Below are 8,061 nucleotides of genomic sequence, written 5' to 3' on the forward strand. Positions count from 1 at the left end.
TATTTGGCAGAATTGATCCCTTAAGTTACATTTCCGGTCCCTGTATTTTTGTATATATTACGATTGTTGTCCCTTAGCTACAGTACCTAACCAGGGTGCTAACACGGTACTCTTACTCGGTTAACTTCCTCAACCATGGTAACCGCCACGTCTTATCTCTCGATCCTTCCTCATTCCACTATCCCAGAAACCCACCCCCTCATAACCCCGCTGAGGTTTTCCTCTTCTTACACCTGATCGGATCGTCGGTGGTGGCTTTCTATATCCCTTTTGCGGCTTCCTCCACCGGGGTTAACCCACCGACGCAACACCCATTATCATTCGGTGCCAACATTCAAATCACCTTTGGAATCGGAATCGAAAGGGGAAAACCCGTCACAGCCTCCGCTCCTTTCCTCCGATTATTCGATTCCACCACCTTCATTGCTCCTTCATACTAAACCATACCCCTCCTATTTCACTCTTTTGCTTCCTTCGATCAATGGAAAGCAGGTCGTAGGGAAGGCACCTTCTGGCCACCACCATAGATATCGAGCATGGAAGGCAGCGAAAGGCAATCGACTAAGGTATACGACCAATTTATGTTTCTTATTTCATCATATATCGTCGGTTTTCCGCTTTCATTCACATATGCCATCGACTCTTCTCACGTCTACAGGTTACAGGTGGAACTATGGGGAACTGTGAAGAAACATAGGACTGTAACGCTGCCAATACCCCTCTCTGAATATTTTCAAATATACAGGTTACACCAAATGAACAAAAAGGTATGACTATATCAGATGAGTCCTATCAGAATAAGGGATGTACCATCTTCTTCATCCGTCATTACTTGATTTCACATATTGTCCCTATTTATGTTTTTTTCCCTTTAATTGATGCCCTTACTTATGTCGATCCTGTTTACAAATATGTTGCAGTTTCATATGAAATTAGTTATGACTTAAGTTTAGTTAATCTGATACTTTTTTCTTGGATCATGACAGGAGGATTTCTTAAACAGATTACACATTGCATATGATAGTTGAATTCCAGAACATCAGGTACACATGAATTTCAACTACCGAAGATTTAGTCCAAAAAAAGAAGTGATGATCTCATTTCTTTCTGTTAAATTGTCGACATAGGAAGCATTGAGGGAATTATGGAAAGCTACATTTCAGGGGCGGTGGGTTCACTATAGTACAATATATATTGTATATTTAGGTTGACAAATCATCAATCTTTCTGCTCAATTTGGGGTAGACATTTACGGTTACAATTTTTTATACTTTATAAATCCGCAAATCATTTGAAATTTAAGCATACGGTTTTTGGTGGAGTTGATCTCTAGTTAGTGTTTAACATCTATTCCTGCTCTTTATTACGAATTTTACACCTAATTACACGAAATATTACTAACTGGGTCGAAGTTTGTAAACCAGTGCAAATATACCAATGTTGGTGCTAGATTAATTCCATTAACAAATCATAAGATGAATTTGATGACTTGGATAAAGAATTTGATCTCCCTTTTAGCAATCAAATGCAGCGGTTGTCTAAAGTTATAATTTCGCACCCCAGGTGTTTGATGGAATGTCACGGAGAAAAAGGCAAATTCCTTCAAACCAAATTTAAAAAGCCTCAACAAATGTTGAAATCAGTCAGCTGATGCCGAAGCGGGTATGTGTGTGGATAATTAGGTCCTTTAAAATTGAATTTATAATTTTTAGAGCTTCATATACTGATTTCGATAACTTTCATTGCGTATTGGTATTGGATTATGTTTGGGTGTTTCTTTACTAACCAGCTATGTTTATCCAGCGTATGCAAATTTCATATGAGAAATTAAAGGGGAAGGAGAAAACCAGGAGAAACTCAGAGAAGAACAAATGTTGATTTAATTACCACATTGCTAACTTTTTTTGCGGTGTTTATACCTTTTCACTTGATTTTTTTATAAAAACAGGGGAACAATAGACGCATTAAAGAAGCAACTATATGGTTCAACATCTTTTTTTTTTTCTTTTCTTTGACTAGAATACAGGTAATTCATTATTTTTCCGATTTGTATTATTGTAGGGTTAATTAGGCATATCAGTTATCCAAAGTGTTCCTAATGTTCCTCTCATAATCACCAACATGTGATTTCAGATATTATAAAGTAAAATCTAATTTGAAAAAAAAATAGATTTTTATTTATATGAATCATTTACAGCCTGTTATATTTTTATTGTAATTTGCGGAAAGTGGGGAACCATTAAATTGTAATTTCTGTGAATCGGGTGGATAATGTTCATAAACGACCCTGGATTTGATTTCAATCCTGGTACACTGCTGCAAGAAACGTATATGTCATATAATTTTGAATTGGAATTAGAGATTCTATTCCATCGTTGCCGAAGTGATAGAATTCAATTTTGTTCTTCCTTTTATTGATGGAAAGACCAAAATGCCCTTCTGAAAACACTCTGCTAACGAAATTATTTGTTTCAGGTATCTTTCTTATCGAAAGCCGAAAAGGTTCTAGAAGGAACAATACAATACAAACATAAAGGAGATGTAATATATTTTGTGCCCACGTAGAAATGGATGTGGAACTTGCCGGAAGTGACCATATTTTAACATTTTGGTCCATGTGTGACATGTTAAATGTTGGACATTGCAGGTAACATTCAACTTTCATAAATGAATTATTTCAAGCATTTTTCATTTGCGTATGATTGAAAATACATAAAATACCCCTCAATAAATGCTTGCAGTACGCCCTTTCAGAAGGATTTATGCATTGCCATCATACGTGGATACCCATATCTTCCATTTGTCTTCGCTTCACAGCTGTATCATGGCCACCCCTTTATTTCTTGAATTCATGATGCTTCACAGGTAAATAAAAAAATAATAGTAAACTATAAACAAAATGAATTCAAGTATGTTTCTTTTTTATACTAATTTTGTCAAATTTTACAACAAGATGTTTGTTGATTCTCTTGACAGTTAGGACAGGAATTCAACTAAAAAAACTAAAAGCCTCTTAGGATTTTCCTTGAGTGAAGTGTTTGGAATATGTTATTAACTAAGTTTGGAATAGCTTAAATACTTATTGGATGAATAAGATTCAAGCATATCCATAGTGAATCTCATAACTATTTTTTAGTAGTGGTTGCTTTACTTGCTTACCAAATGACGACATATTTATGGGCATCATACTTTTTTTACTTAAATAAACACTTTTGAGTGTTTAGATTAAATAGAATAGAAAGGGTTTATTTTCTTAAATAAACAGTTTTTTATTATTTTTTTATTAAAACATATCATTTTCAATTTTTTTTCAATCTATAGAAATCTACTTTCATGTTAATGTTTATTATACCATTTTACTTATTTTTTTTGTTTTCAATTAATATTCAATACCTTGAGGTAGATTCTAATTGTGGTCAACAAACACGTTTCATTTAGCTTTAATTTAAAAAAATGGTAATTAAGGAAAATGGTCCCAAAAGTTTTGTTTTGTTTTGTCTTTTTAAATAACATATTCTTGATGGATAAGGGTAGATATTGTAACCTTTTTAATATGCACAATTGCATCCAAAAAAAATGTCAATACGATAATAATAGAAAATATGTTTTCTTTTCTTCAGGTGGCTTTATTCAAGTTATGAGGAATGAGATTTCGACTCGAAATGTTTTTACTATCAGCCAAAAGCGTTAAATGCAAAAAATAGCAACGCACACTAATTTATTTGTTTACTTTCATTTCTTACATTAGGACACTATACTATATTCAATCTATCCGGTTGCTAAGTATTTGTATGACATTATAGCATCCTACTTTCGTGACCTGCTAAACATCAACAAAAAATCCGACCCGTGCAACGCACGGGCCTCATTTCTAGTTACTAATTAAAGGCATTATCATGTTCCTGTTGTTTTTTTTCGAAATAAAGCATTGTAATTTGAATGTAAAATGCTATAATTATCTAATGTAATATAAATTACCAAAGTACAATGCCAAAAAAGTTATTTCCAATAAAGTAAAATGTTACATTACAAGGCAAATTAATAATTGTTTAATGCATTGTAAGTTATCATACTACAATGCTAAAACATATTAGAGGGATGTTGTTTGTCTCAAAGATCACATGAATGATCATTGTCTTCAAAAATATTACAGGGATCGTCCTTGTCTGAAATATTATATGAATGGTCCTGTCTTATTAAAATATTATAAGAATCATTGATATTTACAAGTTTACATAAATGGTCCCCGTCTAAAGAAAGTTTTCATCGTCATTGCCCACGTGGCAGTGACATGATGTTTACATAAATATTTCATTTAAAATTTGAATTTATAATTAATAGACAAATGAAGACACCATCAAACAATCAACAATCACCGGTTACTGTCATCTTCACCACTGATCACCAACAACACACGCTCAAAAACAAAAAACTTAACCCAACATCAAAAATCATTAGTCGAATTCATAAAGCTTAATAGCGTGTCAATTTAATTCAACCCAGAAATTAAAAACAAAAAATCATATTCATAAGTCTTTATCAACATCAATCTTTTCCTCGATAATCTCTCTATAGATCTGAAAATGACAAATGAACAAGCGATGAAACCCATCTTCAAACACTTCATATTGGCATGCATTCAAAGACACATACAAATAACTCTAAATGACAAAATCAAGATGTAAAAAGATCTATTTATTAAAAACAAACAAAGATCCAATGAAATTGATATCCCAACATCTATCAAACAAACCATGATCTATGTGATAGTAGCCATCATCATCTAATTGTGTTGGTGGTTGTAGATGGAGATCGATGGCACTAGATGACACTGCATATGAAGATCGATGGTACCAGATGATGCCATATGGCAATGTTACGTCGACTACCTTGATGACGTTGTGGATCTGTAACACAATAAGATGTCATTGTCGTCCTTAGATTTGCTAGATTTGCCTAGCAGATTTGCAAAACAAATAAGACGTCATTGTCGTTGGAGCCATGTATGTTCCAGAAAATTAAGGTTTAATTTGTAGGTGGAAGGAAGGGATGGCGGCGACGGTGTGGTTGGATGTAGTAGAAATGGAAGTTGTTGGCCAGAAACGGAAAGTGAAGAGATCGTCGAAGACGGTCACGACTAGGGGTGACAATTTTTAACCCATCTTGTAACCCCACACAAAAATAAATGGGTTTGGTTTGAGATTTCTGACCTGCCAACCCGTTTATTTCATGGGTAGGATTGGGTTATGTATTTGGGTTTGTGGGTCAACCCGTCAATATATATTATATTTTATTAAAAGAATTAATATTTATTTATTAATTCTTGATTCCTTACTAAAAAAACCACATACTATTTCTCGTCCTTATTTTACTACCTTACTGCAGTAATACCCTCCCTCCATTACATCTTTTGACATGCATTTTTCAACTTTAATGGTTAAAATGTACAACATTTAATTAAAGGACCATTTAAACACGAAAGTTGGACTTTAATTGAGTAACCATTTATAATCGTCTAGATTAGGTTTTCAACATCATAAATTAGTTGTATTCATATATTAGTAGTTATAATTTATAACAAAAAAATCTGTCAAATACAAACATCATACGTATGAATCCACTCATTTTCGATTCAATTAGCACCCAATTACACACTAATATGAAAACATGGATTATTAACTTGGAACACTGTACAAAGAGATCAACACATAAACCGCTACAAAACTTTTCCCACTCTCACATAACATTCGACTCTCCGCACTTTCCACAAAAGCATCTCATCGAGCAAAAACCGGCCCCACTAAATTCAAGAAACCGTTTTCTTTACACTCCATCTATGTCCACCTCCCGCCGGAGCACCACCATGGTTCACCGGTGCACAACCATAAGCCGCCGGTGAACCACCATGCCGCCTCCCGTTTCCGGTGCTCCTCCGAGGCTGATTTTTTATAAATCTCGATGTTTTATACCTCGACATGTTGTTCCCATTGTTACTCACATCACCATAGAAACAGTTGTTATTATCATACATTTTCATATTCCAACCCCAATAGTCTTCTTGATCACCTTTCGTTTTGTCCACATTTTCACTCCACCCCCACCAACTATTATTATTGTCAACAACACCCCTTGTGTTTCCTTCAATGTTGTATTCCGGAGATGTATTGGGGTTGGGGGATTTCTTTTTGTCATCATCGCTATCGCCCCATCCGTAAGGCGAGAAGTTTTGATAGGAAGGGGGAAAGCTCGAGCCAAAGATTACTACTTGTTCTTGTTCGTCTTTGGAACCGGAATCAGGAACTACGGAATCGGAATCCAAGTCTAGAATCAGATTCGGATCAACTTCGGAATCCCAATCGATATTGTCGATGTAGATATCGGGATCGGGTAACCGATTGTTGCAAGGAAGGCCGTGTATATTTGCATAGAAATTGTTTTTTGCAGATTGGAATGCTTCTTTCCCGGCGGAATCGTTCCATTTGATTACATTGTCATAGAGATGGATGAATCTTTTTGTTTCCACAAGTTTTTTCCATGGAATTGAGCCAATTGAAGAGCAAAACTTTTTTTCCCATGACGGTACGCTATGTTGCCAATTTGGATTCCCACCTGAAGAATTAAATATAGTTTGGGTGAAGCGAATGCTAGTTTTGAAGGAACGGAATCCACCAAAGGAATTGGAATTCGAAGGAATATGAAAGATGAATGAACAGAAGTGACAACAAAACCAAAACCTAGGAAGCAAAACAGTGATTAGGCCATTAGGGCATATACTAAATTTAGGGAAAATTTATGGCCACCGTTGAAATCACATCAATTGCTTTATATAAACAAACATGTGTAACTAACTCATATTCTCTGAATCATAAAAATAAAGAAATTGCAGAGATCAGTAGTAGATTTGGTGGTGTTCGTTAGATTTTTCATTCATCCAACACTAAAATGCACGCAACCCAATGCAGAAAAGAAAATTTCCAGCAGGAAATTAACTCGTTCTAGAAGATAAAAAGCGTGATTAGAACCGAATCTCAAAATTCATACCATAAAGAGAATAGAGACAAAGGCGAACAGCATCATTACAAAAAAATCGACAAAAATCAAAACAGTTAAACGATTATACCGAGAGGAGGAGGCTTTCTGTAGCTATTTGGTCTTGTTCTTGTGACCTCTTGATTGTAATTAACACCTTGATCTCTCCAACCATCCATGATCACTACACCACAAACAAGAGATTCGTTCGAACACCAACGTTAAATTTGAAACAAATGAAGTAAATAGTAGTGAACAAAAGTCAGATCGAGGTTGCAGATTAAAAATCAACTGAAATCAAAGATGAGTTACCTTAGATTTACGCCTGAAACCTGAAAAACGGAAGTTTGCAGCAAACCCTGAGTTTGGTGTTCAGAAATTATTGGGTTTTTATCCTGGAAACGGGTCTCTGAATGGGTGCGTCGTTGTTTTCCCGAGTTCTTATTTGTTGCCCCCGTTTTATGCGAAATTACCAAATTGTCCTTTTAATTTATTATTAGTTGCGGAAAGTTATTGATATCTTCACCGTCTTTTTTATTATTATGCTTAAAATTGATATATCCTTTTTCATGGTTTCATTTAATATTTTGGCCGTTGAAAATGATAATTATATATTTATCTTCTCATATATGTCGACGCAGTTTTCGCAATATCTCTCTATAAGAGAATAATACCAGAATATATTTTTATATATTCTAACTTTTTTTTTTTTTTAAACAGCAAATAATTATTTTGTCTCCTCTCTCAGGGATTTAACCCGGGACCTCCTAGTTATTCTAACTGGATAAGACTTCTTTTCCTTTAAACATCTTTGTAGTATTTATCGATTAAGGCTGTGTTTGGCGCGCCACAGCTAGCTGATAAGCTAGCTTATTTTTCGAGCTTTTTTATGTTGTCGTGTTTGGTAAACCAAAAAGTAGCTTATAAGCTAGCTTTTTGAAAAGCTACTTAGACTAGCTTTTTAAGAGCTTTTTTAAAATTTTCCAAATACACCCCTTAATTAATTATAGAAACACATATTCTTACATGTCC

At 34.6% G+C, this 8,061-nt stretch overlaps 1 protein-coding gene and 1 long non-coding RNA gene across 3 annotated transcripts; one reads left to right on the forward strand and one right to left on the reverse strand.

Annotated features, from left to right (window-relative positions):
• Positions 1-370: 370 nt before the first annotated feature.
• Positions 371-1,017, forward strand: LOC145114503 (uncharacterized). The gene is made up of 3 exons (XR_013711053.1): positions 371-566; positions 659-767; positions 987-1,017. It is a non-coding gene; the product is annotated as an uncharacterized LOC145114503 (long non-coding RNA).
• A 4,589-nt stretch (positions 1,018-5,606) lies between these two features.
• Positions 5,607-7,457, reverse strand: LOC145111884 (uncharacterized). 2 transcript variants are annotated; one of them, XM_079048128.1, is made up of 4 exons: positions 7,342-7,457; positions 7,121-7,213; positions 6,127-6,609; positions 5,607-6,066 (listed from the first exon to the last, which is right to left on the reverse strand). In XM_079048128.1, the coding sequence occupies exons 2-4, from the start codon at positions 7,206-7,208 to the stop codon at positions 5,807-5,809; spliced, it is 831 nt and encodes a 276-aa protein (XP_078904254.1). In that variant the 5' UTR covers positions 7,209-7,213; positions 7,342-7,457; the 3' UTR covers positions 5,607-5,806. The 2 variants fall into 2 exon arrangements, with proteins under 2 accessions (XP_078904254.1, XP_078904253.1); XM_079048127.1 differs by having other exon boundaries at positions 5,607-6,609.
• Positions 7,458-8,061: the final 604 nt, after the last annotated feature.

This window comes from Lactuca virosa, chromosome 5 (assembly GCF_052849685.1).
Source record: "Lactuca virosa cultivar CGN04683 chromosome 5, Lactuca_virosa_CGN04683_v6, whole genome shotgun sequence".
Taxonomy (NCBI): domain Eukaryota; kingdom Viridiplantae; phylum Streptophyta; class Magnoliopsida; order Asterales; family Asteraceae; genus Lactuca; species Lactuca virosa.

Excerpts from the sequence above, each read along its gene's own strand:
- LOC145111884 (XM_079048127.1), bottom strand. The coding sequence starts at position 7,208 with ATGGATGGTTGGAGAGATCAAGGTGTTAATTACAATCAAGAGGTCACA. Across the intron at positions 6,610-7,120 it reads CAGAAAGCCTCCTCCTCTCG|GTGGGAATCCAAATTGGCAA; the intron begins GTATAATCGTTT and ends TTAATTCTTCAG.